This window comes from Vanessa cardui, chromosome 5, assembly GCF_905220365.1.
Source record: "Vanessa cardui chromosome 5, ilVanCard2.1, whole genome shotgun sequence".
Taxonomy (NCBI): Eukaryota; Metazoa; Arthropoda; class Insecta; order Lepidoptera; family Nymphalidae; genus Vanessa; species Vanessa cardui.
This window is the reverse complement of record NC_061127.1, coordinates 12,450,167-12,469,407: the sequence shown is the minus strand read 5'-3', so window position 1 is coordinate 12,469,407 and position 19,241 is coordinate 12,450,167. Positions and strand designations below refer to the sequence as shown.

At 31.2% G+C, this 19,241-nt stretch overlaps 2 protein-coding genes across 3 annotated transcripts in view; both read left to right on the top strand.

The window, feature by feature from the left end:
• The window catches only part of LOC124529625 (suppressor of cytokine signaling 2-like), a 36,261-nt gene extending 21,563 nt beyond the window's left edge, over nt 1–14,698 (top strand). The window contains exons 1-4 of one of the 2 annotated variants that reach the window (XM_047103437.1): nt 10,290–10,948; nt 11,423–11,724; nt 11,915–12,060; nt 13,006–14,698. In XM_047103437.1, coding sequence (XP_046959393.1) covers nt 10,873–10,948; nt 11,423–11,724; nt 11,915–12,060; nt 13,006–13,333 — 852 coding nt within the window. In that variant the 5' untranslated portion in view covers nt 10,290–10,872 and the 3' untranslated portion in view covers nt 13,334–14,698. Of the gene's footprint in view, nt 1–10,289; nt 10,949–11,422; nt 11,725–11,914; nt 12,061–13,005 lie in introns of those variants that run through there. The other variant, XM_047103438.1, reaches the window with a different exon arrangement.
• A 786-nt stretch (nt 14,699–15,484) lies between these two features.
• On the top strand, nt 15,485–18,171 carry LOC124529755 (protein FAM234A). The gene has a single exon (XM_047103660.1). The coding sequence runs from the start codon at nt 15,656–15,658 to the stop codon at nt 16,994–16,996; it is 1,341 nt and encodes a 446-aa protein (XP_046959616.1). The 5' UTR covers nt 15,485–15,655; the 3' UTR covers nt 16,997–18,171.
• Nucleotides 18,172–19,241: the final 1,070 nt, after the last annotated feature.

Here is a 19,241-nt window from a genome sequence, read left to right as displayed (position 1 = left end):
CTACCTATAAAATTGTTTTCATTTTCATTCAACACATATAGGCTCTCATAGATGTTTTCCTGCGGCTCTGAGCACCAAATGAATTGTAAACAATTTAGCTAATTAAAACACATTGTTCGCTATTTAGGATTGGAAACCAAGATATTCTGGTAAAACCCATGTGTTCTGTCCATTGTATTCATATGATGTATTTTTAAAAATATTTCATATTTGGAATGAAGTATTTAATATATTTTGGATTCAGCGAAATATTACACAAACAATTAATTATATAATTGTTTTGGATATTTATTACAAAAAATAAAAATATGACTCAAGTATATATTTTCAATGGATATTAAATAGAATTATCTCTGTTCGTTATTCTTTCATTTGGAATTTTAATATCAGTTGAAAATATTAGCATTTTATACTGAACTTTTATGTAATGAAGTAGAAAAATCCAATACAATACTTACCGAACGACCGACCGACCTCTTTGTAATTGTTATAATATACAAGAAAAGCACGTTCACCTCACAAAGACTTGTTTATTATTTGTGAGAAACATTTTAATCAAAAGTTATAAGTTAACACTCAACGCAACCAAAAAGGTTTTAGTTAAAATCGACAAATAGGCAAAGACGTTAAAAACTGTTTACCATAAAGCTTAATGGTTCTTAAGCAATACATCTGTTAGGCGCAATGAATTATCTACGAAATACATATTAAAATTAATTAATCATTACATAATATATAATTATTATGTGATATTTAAATAGTTATCGATAAAAACAACACAGCACTAATGACTACCGAAATGTTTGTTTAATTCTCCTAGAGAAGGAATGATGTAATTATTACAGGTTAATTATTTGTAATCAAATCGATTAATATATCATGTACACATAGATAATAGTTAATTTATTATCGTTTCTTAATATTATTTAAAGAATTCATTTCAAGCTATTGGTTATTAAAGTTTTTTAATTAAATATAATTAATTAATTAATTAACACTCGAAAACTAAAAGAAAGAAAAATTATGCAGCGCGTGTCATAACTTTTATTTAATAAAATAATTAATATTAAAAAAAAAACAAATAGAAGTATTTATTATTTATAACAACACTATTTTTATGTAGGTACGTAATTCGCTGATGCAGGCATTCATACTCTGCATTTCAAAATTAATTATTTGTTATGTATCTCCGTTTTTTTTATAAGTTTTATTTATATTTAATAATTTGGCGGTACAGAAAACATTCATAGGACTCCTGTCTCTTCTCGTGTGTAAAATATTAGCATCATAGTGGAAAAAGCCTCAAGTGAGTAAAAAAATATATTTAAAAGGCGAGGGGCCTTCTTTAGCTGTGAAACATAAATATGTTCGAAGAAAAGGCGTTATTTTTTTATGACTTCATACAATGTACTTATTTAATGCTTATTTCTAACAAACCTATAATTATTTTAAAAATTAAAAAAATGACTTGCTGTTTGCTTAGTCTCTCTCTTTCTATGCCATCCGTGATTTCATAAGAAGGGACGGAAGTATGTAACAGGAAGTTGAGGAAACGTGTGCTATTTGATTTAACCAATCAGCGCGCGCTGGTAGAGACTTTGCAAATCAGATTGTACAAACTTTTTTACGAAAGGTAGTAAAATTGTTATAACTAATGTGAGTTATGATGTTTCAACATCATGTGCGACTACTGTTAGGCTTGTTTTTAATTGTTTTATTAACCTTTTCGTATAGCTTTTTGTTGGCATAAATGTTTGGGCATATAGGTTTTACCCTCCTTCATCGCAAATGTGTTTAATAGTTTTGACAGACAGTCGTACTTTATAAAGACCAATTTTTAGCTGGCGCCGTCTACGCACAATGTTATCAATATTCACTACGATAATTCTATATGATAATAGCGACTTAGTGATTAATCGCTATAATAAGCATGCTGGTCAATTTACGTTTCGATAACAAAGAAATGATTTAATTTTTACGAGTCATTATCGTTCGTTCAAAGTATTATGTCCATATTTTAAATAAAACAATTTCCGTTAGATACGTGGTAAAAGTAAATGTACGAAACTAAACAGATGAGATCATAAATGTTTTATTTAATTTATAGACGAAAATAAATAATGAAACGCAACTGAAACTATTTTCAAGAAAGTTTATGTCTGTTTATAGCGAGCTTCTAAAAATAAAACAAAGGCCAACCTTCGCCCTAGGTGAGTCAGATTTAAGTATAAAACGGTAGAGCGGCACTTCAAGAGAAATCGCATACACGACATGACGCGACCTTTCCAAGTACTGTATCATTACTCGTTTTTATATTTTTATATTTAACTACACGTCAGTACAATTTATTCTGATTATTTTTGACACAGGTTTAATAACATCTATATTAATATTATAACTGTGAAAGTAGAAATGTGTCTGTCTATCTATCTTTCTATCTGGTAAGCTACTTTTTTGCTTGACACAACATGACATGGTTGTCATCACACCGAGTAAAGCCACAGGCGACTACTAGTTAGGAAATATTTGCTTTATTCTGCAAAAAGAATGAAAGCCGAATTACACGAAAACACTGTACATCTACATACATTGGACCTCGATTATAGAAAAGCTTACAATTTAAAATATCATATTATTTTCTTATGTCACATAAAAAACGTTGGATCCAATGTTGGATGTTGGATTTTTTATACTTCGTCGATATTGCCTTTTTTCTATTACACAGAAGAGATCCTATACGAATTAATTATAATATTACACAGATGAAGTCATGCGATCTCCAAGGCGTGACTCGTGTCTTAACATTTATTTATAATTAGTCTAGAGCGTGTTGTGATAATTTGTTTAGTTGAATGATAAAACATATTGCATTCTGTATATAAAGCGACGTTTACATTGGTAGAATAATTAGTGTAGTACTTTAACTACTTATTTGATCACTACACAATTCGAACTAATACCAAAAAAATAAAACAATTTGTTACAGAGATATAAAAAAGGTAGAATGACATCATTCCTATATACGAAATTCAAATTTGATACGGTTAACTGTTAAGTTTACTCAAATGTTAAAATTTTAATCAAATATTTAAATTGAACTACAAAATAAATTTCTCTTCAACAAAAATATTGCGTACATACAAGTATGTAACAATTTTATACAACTGTCTATTGTAAGTTTTACGTTTTCGTAATAGATGTATGATGTTTATAAGTAACTGAATATTATACACACTCAATAACGCACGAATATTAATCACAATTAGGCTATTTGCTGCATGTTAATGATCATTGATGAGGTCATAAGATCTCGTGACTGGTGTCGTTGGACCATGCTCACGATTATAATAAGCAAGTTTTATTCATGCGTTGTCTGTACGGTTACGTCACGTTATTTACTAATATTATAAGTGCATAAGATTCTTATGATGTTTATTATTGCGCTATGATCGAACGGTATTTTAATAACATTTTAAATATGATCTTATTATTCCTATTCTAACCCACATTTTTAATCATTCCTTCTCATCCGGTACTTTTCCCTCCTGTTGGAAAGACGCCCAAATTATTCCTCTCCCTAAGAAGTCTAATCCATTAGCCTTTACTGATCTTCGTCCTATTTCAATTCTTCCTTTCCTGTCCAAAGTACTGGAGCGTCTTGTCCATCAACAATTATCCTTGTTCCTTTCATCGAATAATCTCCTAAATCCATTCCAATCCGGCTTCCGCAAGGGTCACAGTACGACCACTGCTCTTGTTAAAATTTCAGATGACATTAGACTTGCAATGGATAATCAAAGGCTTACGGTGTTAACATTGCTTGACTTTAGCAATGCCTTTAACACAGTGGACATTGATATTCTCTTGGCCATCCTACGTTCTCTTAACATATCTCCATCAGTAATTGATTGGTTTCGTAGTTACTTGTACGGGCGCCGGCAGAGGTTGCGTGTCCAGGATTCATATTCAAACTGGTCTTACGTAACTGCTGGCGTCCCACAAGGTGGCGTGTTGTCTCCCCTCCTGTTTTCTATTTTTATCAATTCAATAAGTCAACATATCTCTTCTCTCTACCACTTGTATGCAGACGATCTCCAAATTTACTCCTACACAAAACTAACTGACTTACCAACGGCCATAACAAATTTAAACAATGACTTGCAAGGCATTTACAAATGGAGTATCTCCTTTGGTTTAAATATCAACCCATCAAAAAGTCAAGTCATAATAATTGGAAGTCCCAAAATGGTCTGTCGTATAGATTGGTCACTTGTTCCACCAGTTAGATTTAACAACACTACTATTAATTTTAGCGATAAGGTAAAAAACTTTGGCGTCGTCTTTGACCGGTATCTCTCTTGGTCGCCGCAGGTAGGCGAGCTTAGTAGGAAAATATTTGCAGCCATGGGCTCTCTTCGCCGGCTGCAGTATTTTCTTCCATTGCCTACTAAAATTGCATTGGCACAAACTCTCCTATTACCCATTCTTGACTATGCTGATACTTGCTTTCTCGATCTTAAAGAGGAGCAATTAAATAAACTTGAGCGCCTTCAAAATCTTTGCATTCGGTTCATATTTGGTCTTCGCAAATATGACCACATCTCCGAACTTCGTAATAAGCTCAAGTGGCTTCCAATTCGCTTTCGCAGGAATACGCATATCCTTTCCTTACTTTACTGTGTACTTTTTCATCCTGACACACCTTTTTACCTTAAAGAGCGCTTTGAGTTCCTCTGTGATACCCACGAACGTTCCCTCCGATCCAACAATACCCTTACCTTAAAAACCCCCTCTCACTCATCTTCTTTCTATTCCAATTCCTTCACAGTAAAAGCAGTACGCCTTTGGAACTCCCTTCCTATTAGCATTAGAAAAGCACAATCCCACACTTGTTTCAAAAAATACCTAAAAGAACATTACTTGTCGCTTAATACGTCATAACTTATTTTACACTTTTGTCAATATGTATGTATATGTATATGTATATGTATGTATGTGTACGTGTATGTATATATTTCATTTATATCTATTATTATATATTTATATATTTTTTCCATATTGATATATATTGATTCGTATGTATTTTAGTCAATTAATTTATAACTTTTGTACGCCTCCAAACCGCTTCCATTTTTTTTTCAGTCCTATGCCCAAAGGTTGTCTGGAAGAAATTGCTACCGTAGCGATAAGACCGCCTTTGTACACATACTCAACATGTTACCCATTTGCCTTGTTTTTTATTATTGGTGTACAATAAAGAGTATTTATTATTATTATTATTAACTAGTCAACGATACGGTACTATTAATAATTTTATTTTATTTAACACCTAAGTAAAATATATATAGCTTGTTTTTTATATTTGTAATTAAACACATGGTTTTCAAATTAGTTATTTCTTCAGGTTCATACTTATTTAAAATTGTATAATGTTAGAATAATATGAAAACATATTATTATAAATGTAGAAAGAAAATTCGTTGGTCTATAGAGATGACATAATTTTAGTTTTATATTTATTTTTATCAATGTATCCGATCGTAAAGATTCATTTTATTTAAAAGTTCCGTTTAAAGCTCAAAATTTATGTGATTTTTAATAAATTGACATACATATTTCTTTAAAACATGACTAGGACTGATGACTAATAGACAATACAGTTATCTTTATAAAGTGACAAAAACTTTAATGACTCATTATCGATTCCAATACGTAGAATTATTGGTTATAAGATATTACAAAATAATACGTTATTCTATATACGAATAATTACATTATTCCAGCTAGCACGAACATTTATCTGATAAAGATATAATTCTTTTTTATCTGTCCTGTGAAAGATTTTATTTTCCTGACACATGACGTTTTTTGTTAATGATTTCTGCTTAATTATTAAAACTTCATGACTTGTCATTTATTAATTCCATGACAAAGATTTAAGAATATTAAATGTTACAAAATAGTAGTCTATACCATTATTACTAAAAATATGCGAATAAATAAAATTTCTAAGCGTCTGATGATGTAACCTTTATTAAGCCGGTTCTGTTATGTTATATTGTAATCAAATTTGGAATAGGCAAGAGTTTGTTGCTAATTCGTTACAGCAAAATTGGTGTTACTGCTCTAGCTCCGGCTATATGAATTTTGCCAAAAAAATCTAAGTTTAAGCTCTCTCAAAACGTTCACAACTCATTCGTTACAAATTCACTCAATCATTACTCGATGCAGAAAATTTATATTACAATATCAACTCAATTGAAATCGGCATTTCGTTTTTTTTTTATATATATATAAAAAACGGCATTGTGACTTAATTTTGCTGTAACATAGTAGCAAAAAAGACATTATTTTTACCTATTTCACATTTGATTCCACTTCCATTTAGTTGACTAAACCTGCTTTATGAACGTGATTATGGAGGATCTGTCAAATCGTGTCTTCTCTTTTTATAATATCACGTTTTATATTGTTTATTTAAATACAATATTTACTATGGAAAATATTTATGCTAGTTCAATACATATTCTGTTTCGTTTTAATTTTACTGAACTTTTCATTTCCTAGAAAATTACTATGTACCTATTGGAGTTATTGTTATGAAATCATACTAATTAATTCGTAGAACAAATAAATATTCGAATTAGTAACACTCGAATAGTTTTGCTGTCGATACTCGGGGAGGTTGTCAATACTTAACGGAAGTATTATTAATCATTTTTCCGAGTATTCAAATGCGTGAAATTAACACCTTTAAAACGACTCAAGTTTTAAGAAACATACCTAATAGTAACAAAAGTTATTCTTAGAAATACGCCGTCATTCCAGGGCGAATATCGAGAATGATTCTTAGGAACAATGCAAAGTAAAGCGTCGTTCGGAGACAATGTAGGCGTATCCTCTTGAATACCTTTGTAAAATACGACTGTGGCTCTTTCTGCTTTAATATTTATTTATTTTGAGTGCAAGTAAAAAGGAAAACTTAATGATTATTAAATAAATAATTCTTGTAATTTATTCTATATTTAAAAATAAGAAATGACACTTAATTTTCGTGAAACAAGAAAAATTATTCTTAATTACTTTTTTTTATATTAAACGTGATCATACGATCAAATCCCTAATCCATGTATAGGTACCGTATCATGTATCACAAATACGCAAACGATTAATACTGATTATTGTCTTTATTCTCAGTAGATAAACAAAAAACGACCAGGAAACTATCAAAACCTTATGAAAAAGGACGTACTAACTAATACTAATAGTTTGTTTTTGCAATTAATTTTAACTTATTGCTTGTAATATAAAAAAATACGATGAATAAAAAAAATGTTTTCTTCTTTTTCTCAAATGTTTTTATGGTGATATTTACTTCTATGTAACTTAAACAAAATGTACTTTATGTTACGGCAATTACACAATTAATATCAGATATCACCATAAAAGGCATATCATGTTTATTTGTATTTTCCAACCGGTTCAACTACCTCGTCTTGTTTACGCCATGAACATGGAGTTCGTAGAAGCACTCATTATGGTACAAAATCATCATGACCACGGACAGCGAAGCATACCTAAGCAATGTTATTGAATCAACAGCTATTGTGTAATGTGGGCTTACAATAATTTTGTTAGTATAATTAAATTAGTCACACATTTCGATTGAAGTTATTTAAATCAGTTTCATAGAATAAAGTTCCTTCATAACTTACTCAGACTTTTTTAAAACCTACCTAACAGCCAACTTTTCAATGCATGTCATGTATAAATGGTAATAAAACTATCGATAACTTCGTAAATTAAAAAACTGTTGTGATCGAACCATCGCCAATTTTGATATGCATACAATAATTGAATAATAAAAAATACATCGTACTAAAAAAAATAAGTTTTGCTATTTTATTACGTGCACTGATTGGCATTAATAGATTATTTTTAGTAGAAATTTAATTTATAACTGTAACACCTACCTTAAAGTATACTGAGGTAATCTGTGAACTAAAGGTAAGACATACTCGCATACTTAACATCATGCTCATTCAACCAACAACTTATTTAAAAAATACGATACCAGTTCCTCGATACACTAGTTCCGTCTCATGATATACGGAACCATTATCGGAATGAATTCCGAGAATGTGTATACTCATCGTCAGACCCTAAGTTAAAGAGGTACATACCGAGAACAACGGTATGCTCTGAGAAATTGAAATCGGAGTGCGGCGAGTTCTGTGAACCGCGGTGACCTTCTAAATGTGCACTTATGTTTTCGAACGGAAATTAAAAAAAAAAAAATTATATTAAAAAAAATAATTATATAGAGATAACTTTTTTTTCTAACGTAGTCATTTAATTTTAACATATATATGTATATACTAAATTTCAATCCCTTTAACCTAGTGGAAATATCGTTAAAAATTAATAGTAAATACAAATTTTACAGCCACAAATAAAACTAATATTATTCAATCGATAACATCGAAAAGAAATAATGGATCTCGTACTAAAAGTACTAGGTATAAATCGTTTATAACATATTTTCGCAGAATTCATTATATTTTTATCGTTTTATATTAGAGATTACAGTTCAATGGTTTCTATATTGTGAAGTGATTTCACTGAAGTAATAATATACGAGTTACTCTAATTAAGACTTTAAAAGTTTGGTTAACTTAAAAATTAAATTATAAGGGGCGTAAAAGACGTAATTATAATAATAAAATATCTTATTAAAATAAATAATTAATATATACATACATATATTTATTATTTATGGTATCGTCATTATTTTAATTTTCTATTCTTTTATTATTAGTATGCTATAAATCACACAGATAACAGAAAATATGCATTGAAAGATATTTCTTTGTAATAGTAGGTATGTAGTTGTTTTTTGACAAGCGGTTCCCATATAATCCAAGATATTAAAATTATCAGCATTAAAGATTTCAAATCGTTAATGACCTCATCGTACAGTTTGCACGACATTTATAGGTATTTATAGTAGGTAAGCAATTTAAGAATAGAACTTAAATTATTATTTATCATCAGCTGCTTCTTGCCAAACTTTTGAAAAGGAACCTTTGTAACTAAATAATACAATGCGAATTGTGCTAAAATGTTTGATATAGAAATGGAATCAATCTGTATTCTGTATAAAAGATTGAGCAGCTGCGTATCAAATGTGCAACTGCGCAAGCGGCAGATGGCTTATGGCTGTGAAAGCTACTCGCAGGTAGGGGTTTCTGAGAACGCCAAATATAATCGCACTACGGGGAACTCACTCTCTATGGCACGTTCGAATTTCGAATGTAGATTGAACACCTGCGTATTCAACAGCATTCAACAATTTAGTGTACAACTTTATCCTGATTTTATATTAATTTTTTAATACGTAACTATATTATTATCTTTATATTTTTATATAATATTTAGGCAGACTTGCAAATAGGGTGGAACCGAGTTGTTTGCCCAGACCTATCCAATCCGAACCTATTTAATAGTTTTTATTTTAATATCCTTATTGTTCACTATATATGAAAATGAAATGAAAGATAAACAACTTTATATATAATGTGTGATTTACTTTATTATAGTTTAATTTATATGCGTATATAATAGACACAAGATGATTTTGATAGAAATCGTAAAAAGTTATAGCATTTCAAGGAAACATTCGTGACTAGAGCTGCACGCACAGTTACAGTGGAGTGAACCCACTCTTGTAACCAGGTCACGCGTTACTTAACGCATTTTGGTCGAAGCCGCTCTTTTTTTGTCGTACTGTCACTTTTGGTCATTTTTTTACTTGTATTTTTTTCCCTTACGTTAATTCTCAGTTTTCAGTTTCTAGTCACTTTTAACTTTCACTTTTTATCTGAAATACCTAGGTGTTTTATAGTTTACCCAACTGTTGTTTATGTAATCTTTCATGAATACAAAATAGCCTTTTTATAAATATAAATTTATCATTAAAATAAATGTCATTATTAATGTAATTATTTCTTATAATTATAGTCATATATTACTATCAAGTTAGGTTATGTTTAGTTTTGCTTAATAATATCAACCATGCTAAATTTTCTTTTTTCCTACGATTGTCATTATTCATTATTAACTAGAATGAATTGAGTAGAATAGACATGAATGTAAGATTACGCAGAATCGTGCGCTACGTACAAATACAATACAATGAAGATAGCAAGCAAACGACTAGATAACTGGATAATTGTTGTTGGTTAGTGAATGAATTCTCGGAAATAGTGAACGTTCGAGTTTCGTATCACTCGGGTGTCGCGGCCGTTCGGCAGCGTCCTCCGAGCGTACATCCCCACTTCTCGTTTGGATGTTCGCTCGTCTTCACTCCTCACTCCTCACCAGTCGACAGTCACATTTAGTCGCGACTCGCGTAGTATTTAAAACATCGTTCTTGCGTGTTCGCGCGTTTACTTCTAGTGAGATGCTACATTCGTTGCGTTAAGCTTTATAAGTGCTGTAATCGTAGTTTATTATTTTCTAAAAATATAACTTTTGTCTTTGGTATTCTGCCGGTGTCAACGTTATTGTCAATTGTAATGAAAATCACGATCTGTGTACAAGTGTCAAGTGCTTCTAGTGGTACAAGCGGATCATCTGGACATTTGAAATTGTTTCCTTACTTTGATAATAAGTTAGAACCAACAAAATACGCAAATAACAATAATAAATAAACTAAGTGCTTCAAAATCACATCATGTATGTGATTTGAATTTGTAATAGTTTCACGTTTGAAGAATTGAATTGTGTTTGTTTTGGCAAAGTGATTAAACCGTGGCCTCCGGAGACGAGGTGGGTGGAACACGTAACAGTCCACCAAAAAGTGAAAATCATATGTGCTTAGTTGAAAGACGGGACGCTAAACTGAGTCCTTTAAACATGACAATAGCTACGAGGTTACCGACGCAAAGTGAGTTTCACAAGAATAGCGTTATTTTTAACAGTGAATTTGAATTATAACCTTAAAATTATATTGCAATAGAAATTATACATTTAAGTCAATGAGAATTTTCGTAAAAAGTTTATTTAAATGTTGTTTTTGAGGTTAATGATGGGAAGTGTCATGTCAAGTGTACACTTAAATTGAAACACTACAATGCGCGTGCATTTTTTCAAAACTATTAGACTACTCTTTGTATTATATTTACTTAATACAACTATAATCTTTTCGTATGATTTAGTATTGAATTAAGTACTTAGCCCTATGACAATGATACTGATTATAACTATTTAAGATATAATGTGTACACATGTAGTAAAAGATCTGTGTCTAGGTAAACCTGTGATTATTTTTCTCATATTCTTGATGGTGTGTTCTTCCATAGTGTAAGTGTAGTAATAGTGTTCCGATCTTAATCAACTAAATTGTAATTTCTTGTTACAGATGCTTGTGTGGAAGTGGGGGTGCCGCTCGACAGCTGGTCAACAGGTGTTGCTTGCTGTCCAAACTGCAGGCATGAACTCCGGGTGTCTTTGGCCTGTGCAAAGGCCCACACACAAACTTCTGTGATACCAGTCACACCACCCTTCACTCTCCAGCCAACATACTTGCCACAATCTCCTTTATACACAACACCATCATCACCATTAATACCATCCCCATACAATGATGAGTTGAGACGGTTAGCTGATACGCTGAGAGCATTAAGGCTATCCGGGTGGTATTATGGCAATTTAGATTGGCAGGTTTGTACCTTTATGGCTTAAAATTATGAAAAAATTGTTTATATCCTTTTAATGTAATCAAAGCAACAATTATTTGTGATAATTATCAGTTTTAAAGTGATTGTTAATTAGTATATAATATTAGTAATCCATTCTTTCTTCAGTATTTTATTTCAATTGTGTATTAATATATAACTTCACTCTATTCTAGGGTGCTCGAAATTTACTTAAAGATGCAAGTGTTGGTGCCTTTGTGATAAGAGATTCCGGTGACAGAAATTTCATATTCTCACTGTCTGTACAAACAGAAAGAGGTCCAACGTCTGTCAGGCTACATTACGAACAGGGATTCTTTAGGTAAGACAGTTTGTATCATGATTTAATAATCAGTAAGCATCTGATTATCATATTTATATTGTAATATCTAATATATTTATTGCAATGGCGCAACTGATAATATTTTTGCTTTAATTTAAATTATAATATGAATTTCATATACATAAACATATATTTTTCTTTCGTAGAAATTCTTGATAGCAGGACAAACTTAAAATTAAGGACTAGGCACCTTCTAGACAAAAATGCTCTAGTTTAAATGGTATCATCATTTTCTATTAGGTTGATAATGCACCATGCATTCAAAAATATTTTTGTATTCTCATTATTTCAGTCATAGTATTTTTTCTTAAGTACAAAACAGTAGTAAAATCATCACAAAAAAGTAGTTGTGCATAATCAGACAACATTATTCATGTTATCATGACTTTATCTAATCTTAATACCGTACAATGAAGTTTAATCTCGGCGCCCGGCAATTGTTTTCGCTACTACAGCATAATTTTAAAATATTTAAGGAAAATGGGTCTCTACTCAATTCTGCATGTAATTAATAGTCAATGAACAAGAAATAGGTTTTTTTTAATTCTAAGATGAAAATTATAAACCTACTTCAACCAATTCTACATAAAGCTTGCACAACAAAGCAGTGAGTCAGTTTTTGTGAAATCCCTTACAAGTAAATTCCATTCAGAGTAAATGTTGTTTATGAAACAACTTGGAAGTGTTAGATAATAAATTGATTCATCGTTAATTTATTTTCTTATATACTTATTTCGCACTTAAAGTGTGTCATTGTTCTTCCGAGTATGGTGATTTTTCTGGGTTAAATTACTTGACCTAATAAAATATGTCATAACATGTGCATTGACGTCATTCTGTCAACAAGGGATGCAATAATATTTTAATATTACAAGCTTTTACTAAATAGTTACATGAACTAAATTTGTTTTTCGTTTTTTACAGGTTAGACTGTGACCGGCCACTTGCCAGGTATATGCCTCGGTTTCGTTGCGTCGTAGAACTCGTACAGCATTACACTCGAGTCGGCGAACGGGGACCAGCGGGCACAGTTTGGGTGGATCGTGAAGGTTGCCCACACTCGCCTGTGCTTCTCAAAGTTCCTCTAAAGAAATCACCACCGACTCTACTTCATGCAGCTCGCCTTGCGCTTCACAAGGCCCTTGACTCAAACCCACTCACGCCGAAACTTTGGTGTGCCCCCAAACACAGGCTTTTGCCTCTCCCCTCCACTCTAATAGACTATCTCGGCGAATATCCATACTCAATCTAACGTTTGGATCTGTTCTTTAGTCTTTATGTAGTCCAATAGCGTCATTACGATGCCTAGTGAAGATATTAGGGTATTAGAGCAAATATATAATGGAAATAATATGGACTATACAAATATTAATTGCAATAAACTAAACACTGAGTATAGTCACATAACATTAATTTATGTTAATTGTACAAATGTACATTATTGTTATAAGCTAGTACAGGATGCTAGACGTAAAGGGCAGGCTCCTTTATAAAACTGACTAACAATCATTTATTTTCTAATAGTTAAATTGTAACTTCTGTATTATTTATAAGTATTGAATATGGGACTCAACTATGGTATTTAGTGAAATATTTACGCAGATGTTTTTTAAGTGTGTCTACTGTCTAATCTGTATATATAGATGTTTTGAATGTAATGCAAGACTGAATTCTTTGAGCATCTATGAAATCAAGTGTAAATCGCCACATAAAATTCAGTCAGTAGTAATATTATTGAAACAATATGTTTGTTTGATTAAGCAAATATTCATAAATGCCTAATCTTGTCCATTATATTAAGAAATCATCACACTATTTTGTAGAGCTATATTTTATTTATTTATTTCTCGACTAAAAATAATAGGCTAATTACTGACACTTACACAATATTTTGTTTTGTTCCTATTTAAGATAATCATACTGTAAAGTGAATAAATTATTGAAGAGAATCTTAAAATAGTTTCAGTTTCGAGGTTTTATTTAAATGAATATTTTTAACTAGTTACATAATATAAAAATTAGAACTAATAAATTGAGGAAAATTGCTCCTAATATTAATAATCATCTGAAACACAGTAATATCAATATGTGCCATCAAAACATTTGAATACAAAGTCATGATTACTTATAACAGATATTTTGAGGCTGAATATGTAAATATTAATTGTTTTGTTTTTCCTATTTATTTTTGATTTGTAATTAGTGTAGTAAAATCTTAATAATTCAAAATGTATACCATGTAATGGTTGCTTAGTGTAGTCTAGGGATTTGGCTAGTGATGTTCACTAATCTAGAATAAAACATGTACCTTAAATAATCTCAGATAAATGTTAAGCTTCACAAATATTTTGTTAGCGCAAAATTAATATGTATAATACAGGTGTGAAAAGTGATTGGTGTCAGCCTCAAATAACATGCATTTGTTTTATTTTGAGGCAATATGTTAAATTAATATAAAAATTGTTTATCAACATACTTATTTTTATACCATTTCTGTAAGAAATTAAACACCAAGTAATTAAGTGTGACATAATAGAAGGATGTGTTTATTCGTAGATTTATGTATGAAAAGAAATGCAAATAATTTATATACAAAAAATATACATTCGGCCTTTAATTTGTTGTTTTATTCCCCTACGAATGGAGTATACTATACCAACTCGCTCCGGCTTCGCACGGATGAATTATAATAAAGAAAATGATATTATATTATTTATACAATAAAGCATATGGCTGAAACCTTCATACAAATAAACAATTCTCACTTTTTTATAATATAATAGTAGATTACTAATATTAATGCCGGTATCTAATTTCTACTTTAAGGAGCGAAAGAAAAACTGAAACATGGTAACTAAACGAAAAAACCACATCGATTTGTTTGACTTTTTTAAAAAAAGTAATGAGGAAATAAAAAAAAATAGCTTTATGTATCATATAACTGTTACGTGACTGTTTTGTTGCCACTGCATTCATAATTATAACAATTGCTAAGCGTGCTTCTGTATTTCATTACAATTTATTTTATATATAAAACAAGAAATTGCGGTCCCGCTCGCCAGAAATTCATCTTGTTGCAAAAATCCTTGTCCAGTTATATTATATGTTACGCTTCTGATATTGTTTGAAAGTCATTTTACAAAACCAATGAAATCAACATACATGGCCTCACGTGCTATATATGTATGTATGCTGTTATGCTATAAATGATATTGGCTAAATAAAATTTCCTTAAAACGCTGAGCATAATGGTACAACTGACGTGATATATTTTCAAACAAAAGAACGATATTTTTATAGATGTAACAAAATAACAATTGTAGCAAAAATAATTATTATCGTATTTTGAGACTAGTTATCGAATGTATTCATTCAATTGTCTATGGATTATGGTTGATGATCAAAGATTCAAAGAGTCGAAGACAAAGAGTACAAAGACCAAAGTCCCAAATGTCAGCCGGCGTGACTTGTTATTGAATAGGTATTGATTTTATTTATATCTTAAGTATTTTTGAAACATTTTTCTCAAACTAAGAAATGTAAGGCATTCTTTTTAAACCATTCATTACAAGCCATGTCAGCAAATGGTAATGGCGGTAACTATGCACCTCTCAAGCAATTACTGTCGGATTCAGAATCTGAAGATGATCAGAAGTTAGAAAATGCCGTACGCATCCAGGCTTCGGATAGCTGTAATAATTTGGATTACAATAGTGGATTGCAATCGTCAAAGAATTACAGTATGAGTGATATGGATGAGTACAATTCAAATGAAAAAACAGTAGAAAGCACAATGGATAATGTAAGCTTCTTACAATCCGATATGTCAAACAAAATGTCTTTTTCACGGCGCTGCGCATTTATCGCATCAATATTTGTTTGTGTCTTTACTATAATAATATTTCTTTGGGGTATTCCGTGCTCCGACGTCGGCAGTTGTATTAACAATGAGTGGCAAGATAAAACTACGAGCTGGGAGATTCCTTACGACGAAATAGAGTTGTCCGGAGCGGTTCAAGTCGTAGACGGAGCTATACCTAATACAAAAAATCTTATATTCATATATCGCGGTAATCATATGAAAGAGGAAAAAAACAATAATGACAATGTGAATGGTGTTTTATTGATAGTAGGCAATACCGGTAAAGTTGGTTGGTATACAAGAGAAACCAGAATACCAACTGAAATAGACTGTCATCTTATTGATGTAAATCGCGATAAGCAGAAAGATTGCATTGTGTCAGGTTCAGAGGGATTGCTTGCTGCTCTCAACCCCTTGTCAGGAACATACTATTGGTATATTCTTAAACAAGGCAAAATATTCAGTGATATAGCAGCAATTGATTTTCCGATAGTTATAAAAGATATGGATAAGGATAAGGTCTATGACCTTTTGACTGTCGCCACCATGTACCCCAATGCCAATCATAATTCACTATTAATAATATCTGGAGCAACAGGTAATATTATTGGAGATCCAATGACTGTTCATGATTGCCTGGTGATCAAGCTCTTGTCTGAGTCTGATAGTATCACATATCTTTGCAAAAATGGAACATCAGAAGCTGTTCGGCAGATAACATATCCCTGGCTATATAGAAAGCTATTAAAGTTAGATCAGTCAACAAACCATTCAGTACCCATATCCATGGTTTCAAAGAGGGTGAACATAAGTTTAAAAAAGAGTATGAGCAGCGCAAATAATTGGGAAATATATACAAACGGGCCTGGGAAACTTATTGTTGAAAATTCCGGGGATTGTCCTAACTCATGTAGAGTTAATCTAAAATTATTGCTCGAGAAAAATGGAACAACTAATGTAAGTTGGGAGTATTCTGCAAATCACGTATATGCTATGAAGCCGAGTTCATTTGCCTTTGCAAACTCTATTAGGGGTTTTGTCTTGAAATTATGACAGTGGAACAGTGCACACTTGGCAAAGGGTGCACTTAAGATTGATGAAGTAAGATACAATGTACAAAACCAAAGCCCAAAGAATACATATGATATCTTTTATTACCGACCAACAATAAATGTTGCTTCTATTTCATCTTTTATCAAATATCCAAATTTCACAGCACATGATATTTCGGAGAGGATTGTTTTGGTGTCGTTTGATAACCTTCAAACATATGTCCATGTAAATGTGAGCCAAACCGATATTGTACAAATTTGTGTTCGTGGTTCTATTGATGCCGGAACACCATTACCGACATGTCAACCTGATTTAGAGTATCAAGAAAAATCTTTAGTCATTGCAGATCTAGACGGAGATCAGTCTCACGAATTAATATCATACTACAGTACCTTTAATCCTCCAGATTCATATTCTCCAAAGAAATCTCAAGTATACGATGATTGGCGCTTGACGTCAACCGTGAGAGTTATTAGGCTAGAATCAGAAATACCAAAGTTGTTTGTTGCAGATAACTAATATTGGATGTTAAAATAATCATTGGCATAAGTGTGCTAGTTTTAAGATATGTTTTTTTCCAAAATATTGCTATGCATGCTGTATTTGGCTTGGCATTGGCTTATATCTAGTCATCAAACAAATTTATATCATGGTAGATACATTGTAAATAATCAATTTTAATCAAATAGTTACATAGATTGTTTGTTTATGTCAGACCAATATAATTCAATATTTCTATTATTCTTGGAGATGTTTGTAATGCTCCTCATACTGTTAAACATCTGTGTTCAATGTTGATATCACTATAAAGGAATCATCTTGTTATTAAATGAATCTCAAATCATATATAAATTGTTTGTTTAAAATTGTAATAGAATTCTGCTTTATATTGATGTCTTAAATAATAGTTTATTGTATCTTAAAGAAGTTATTTATGAATAATTATTGGGATTTTATCTTTTTACAAATATATTTTATTGATATTTTCCTATACTATAATTTAGCGTTAAACTGTGTGATAAACATTTTTTTAATTATAATAAGTAAGTGTCTTAGTTATTATCAATCAGTTTAATGTGCCTTAAGAGAGGCTAAGAGGATTGTTTAATAAAATTTTATTAAGTATTTGTATTCACAAATTGTATTTCTTATTTTAAATAAAAGTATTAAAAATATATTTTTTTTATTTATTTAATTAGTATAAGCTGTAAGTGCCATATTTTATGGTTTATGTAGTAATTATTCAAAATAGTTAAAACACTTGCCAGAAAAACAACAAGATTTACAGTTAGATTATAACAAACAATAAACTTACTTAGAACCATGTATGTGGCATTATACAAAAAATTTACATTGCTTATAAGAATAGCATTTGGAAGATCATGAACAATACCAAGTTTTATATTAGGTTGGGGAAAAAGTCTTTTCGCATATAGTATGTATGAACTTGTAATAAAATCTCTTTGGCTATACCATTTGTATCTCTAGCTGGTTTTGGTATCATTAAAAAGTTTTAATTTTAAAGAAGGCACTTCCAAATTCAAATTAGGAATTTGTGTGATTTTCATTTGTTTTTGTTGTTGTTAAAATGAGTGAATCTAAAGAAGAAATTCGATACATTTTAAAATTTTACTATAAAAAAGGTAAAAATGCAACTCAAGCCGCGAAAAAAAATTGTGATGTTTATGGACCTAATGCAGTATCTGTGAGAGTAGCGCAAATTTGGTTTAAGCGTTTTCAAGCCGGAAATTTTGATATCAAAGATGCATCTCGCTCTGGTCGCCCTGTTACGGACAAAATTGATGCCATTTTTGAAAAAGTGGAGCAAGATCGGCATATTAGTAGTTACGTTGTAGCTGAAGAACTGGCAATTGACCACAAAACGGTTTTGACTCATTTGAATAAAGCTGGGTACACAAAAAAGCTCGATATATGGGTGCCTCATGAACTCACTGAAAGAAACCTAATGAACCGTGTACTCATTTGTGATTCTTTATTACGACGTAATGAAACCGAACCATTTTTGAAGAAGCTGATAACTGGTGATGAAAAGTGGATCACATACGACAAGAACGTGCGAAAAAGATCGTGGTCAAAGGCCGGTCAAGCTTCACAGACTGTGGCAAAACCCGGATTAACTCGCAACAAGGTAATGCTGTGTGTATCGTGGGATTGGAAGGGCATCATTCACTATGAGCTGTTACCGCCCGGCAGGACCATCGATTCAGAACTGTATTGCGAACAA